This window comes from Ischnura elegans, chromosome 6 (assembly GCF_921293095.1).
Source record: "Ischnura elegans chromosome 6, ioIscEleg1.1, whole genome shotgun sequence".
NCBI classification, from domain to species: domain Eukaryota; kingdom Metazoa; phylum Arthropoda; class Insecta; order Odonata; family Coenagrionidae; genus Ischnura; species Ischnura elegans.
This window is the reverse complement of record NC_060251.1, coordinates 79,049,421-79,052,533: the sequence shown is the minus strand read 5'-3', so window position 1 is coordinate 79,052,533 and position 3,113 is coordinate 79,049,421. Positions and strand designations below refer to the sequence as shown.

The 3,113-nt window shown below is 40.9% G+C and overlaps 1 protein-coding gene across 1 annotated transcript; it reads right to left on the bottom strand.

Moving 5' to 3' along the window:
• Positions 1–1,687: 1,687 nt before the first annotated feature.
• LOC124161407 lies at positions 1,688–2,365 on the bottom strand. Its single transcript, XM_046537724.1, has 2 exons — positions 2,283–2,365; positions 1,688–2,173 (listed from the first exon to the last, which is right to left on the bottom strand). Exons 1-2 carry the CDS (start codon positions 2,328–2,330, stop codon positions 1,688–1,690), a joined length of 534 nt encoding a protein of 177 aa, XP_046393680.1. The 5' UTR covers positions 2,331–2,365.
• Between the last annotated feature and the right edge of the window lie 748 nt (positions 2,366–3,113).

Here is a 3,113-nt window from a genome sequence, read left to right as displayed (position 1 = left end):
TACAAGAAACACGTTTGATTAATGCAAAAATCATTATGAAATCAAACACTTGCGTTTTTAAAGTTTGGAACCTGTTTTTTTAAATTCGTAGTGGAATATTTCAATAAAAAAACAATGTAGCATTAATGGATTACCAATCATTAGCTCTAAATCTTACGAATTAATTTAATGCAGAGTTATGAACAGGAATATAAAGAGGATACATACTTCGGAATTCACCTTTTACTTCGCATTTTTATGAGATTTTACATTGTCTTTTTTCATTAACGGTAATTCAACTTTCAATCCCCGAATGAACTGTCGTCACTGATGTCTGAGTCCTCATCTTCAACATCATCCAAAATCTAGCAGATCTCTTAAATCTTCAGCTCGGTCAGCTACTTTAGCTTGAGATACGGTATCTTCTAAGCTCAATGCCTTCTCTCTGTCTCCTCCTTGTTTGTCGTCACCTCGAGCCCCAAGTGTGTTTGGCCTGCGTCTTTAGTCCTTAGCGTCCTTAGCGAAGGGGCCATGTGCCTCGCTCTGCATTTTTTTTTCTGGACAGCAATCAACGAATATAGGATTCCATGTAAACAGTCAGCGTATATCAGGACCCCTTCGAGATATTTTCTCGTCTCTTGAGGGACCTTCTAAACCACTAGCTTCAGTCCACTAGAGTCATTCAAGCTATGTGGTGTACTTTCAGGCAGTGTGCTGAAATTCTCATCGGGTGTACTTCCTGTGTGTGGTATTTTTTTTATAATTGGGGATCCTACGAAAAGGCAATAGTATTGAAAAGCAAAAAAGTGACTCGGAAGTCTGTTTGTGTGTTAGTTAATAGTAAATTCATTGGTGGGGTGGATTTCAAGGCAAAGACGTACGTCAACTTGCAGTTTTATTTTGGAATCGGTGAAGAAAGGTCGTGTTTGTTGCCCTAGTGACGTGTCGTGCTCTAGTGCAATTCTGAAATTCATCTAGCCCAGTGATTTAGTTCGACCTTTATTGAATTATCACTAATAATTACTATCTATTCTCGGAGTTGGACGGAACTGTGATTTTCCAGCTTGAAAATTTTTAAGGTAAGTTCTACCAATTTCCATACCAAATATACGTGTGTTTGCCGACTTCTTAAACAATGTGTTATATCACTTTTAGATTGTCATCATGGCAATTATCATTTTGATTTGTTTTCTAGGGTAGCAATGGATTCATGTCAAATAAATCGTTTTGAGTTGCATAATAAAATATTAGAAATGAAGAGTAAAACATCAGGCGAGAAAAAAATACTCTTACTGGATTTTTTGTCGCGGAGACTGAATGTCCAGAGCTATGAAGAAGCTGTTGATGGTCTCCGAGAATTTCTTAGGTTGGAATTTTGGCTATATTACGAAAAATTATGGAACAAATGTTGCCGTATTAATAAACGATTTTTATTGCGAAGTAAGGAATGGCTCGCGAAGCCAATAATTATCCCTGAATCTGTCCGTCAATACTTTCCTGGTTCCTTAAAGGCAACAGGTATGTATTATATTTACGTTATGTTTTGAACTTTTAAAGTAAATTTAATTTCTGAATATCTATACTTATTCCATATGTAATGCATTTTATGTACCACTCTATATCCTACTATTATTGCTTTGTTAGGCTCATTAGGGCGGCCCGAGAAAGACTTTACTTCTTCGTGTTACAGATCTAAGAGAAGAAAAGTTCAGAACATAAAAAGTACTTCTTCAGTAGCTGAGCTGGCATTAGCCACCACCCTTGGTTTAAGGGAGGAAGGAAATACTGCAGGTGCGGATTTAATAACGGAAGTTACTACAACAATCCGCGCGACCCTCCTCGGCGAGGGTTGAAAAGGGAGGGTATCACAAATGGCACACGTACAGTAATCACTGGAAAGTGGTTCTGATAGTTCAAATGAAAGTATCAGACTGTCTTGGATTTCGGCCTCTGTATCATGATCATCATCATACGTTGCAGCGTCGATGATTACGGTTTCCGCCGTGCTGCTGATCTCCTCTGTATTCCCTACAGCCGCAAATACCTCGCCATTCGGCGACCAGAAGCCATCCGGAAACTCTCTGTTTGCTGTAACGGGTGTAGAGCATCGAAAGTCGTTCTTGATAGAGGATGGTGGATCGTCATAATCTGAGTGATCGTCATCTTCCCAGCTATAAAGGTTGGCAGCTTGAATCTGAAATAAAGAATTTATAAGTTTTCAGTGCTGGAATCGGGGAGTTGAAAATCGAATACAATGATTGGTAACAATGACCGTAAGAAAAAAAAAATGCCAAAGTGCTTACCTCTCGTTCAATTTCCTCAGGAGTGATTTTCTCATACTTGTCGTCCATTTCAATAATTGACTCTGTTGTGGAACGTGGATGGGTGCTTTCCGACCGACGGGTGAGGGACAACTGAGACCCACTCGCAACCCTTTTTCCAGAGGTGGGGAAGTAAAGGCGGGGGAAGGTACGTAAGTGAAAGAAAGGGAGGGAGGGAGTTGGGAAGCATTGTCTAAATGCGGATGCCTTTCCGTATTTTTTGACGGCCACCTCTTAACAGCTCTGCAGTGGCCTTTCAGGCACGGATCGGTAAGGTTCTGCGCCGACGTTATGTGAGTGAAGGGGGAGTTGAGAAAAGGGTCTGCTGTGTTTAGCGCCTTATGTCGATGACCCTCCACTATTGCATTGCCGCTTTTTCGAGGGTCCAAAGAATTTTCCCGCGACGGCTTGAACGATTTTGAAAAAAGAGATTTCGTTTGACAAACTATAAATCGCGGGAAGGATGGTGAAAGGTGTTTAACTGTCTTAAGGTGTTCCTAAAGTTACTTATGATTTGTAAAAAGGGTTCTTCACCCCTGGGAAGGGTATGGTCAGTGAGAGAAATATGTATGTTGAAGAGACCAAAGTGAATGTATTTTCCCATGCGTTTCGAAGGAAACTCACCCCTTAATTTTTTTTTGAGTGGGGGTATGCCAGTACATACCCTTAAAAGGGCTGAGAGTAGAGCTCTATCGCTTGTTTGTCTCGTGGTTGCGTCTAGAGGCCAGAGTTGCTGTGTGCTACGTGTGTCGGTTGGCTATACTCTTTGCTATCCTGCTTATCACACGTCGATCCTGAGTGAGAAGTCGCGGC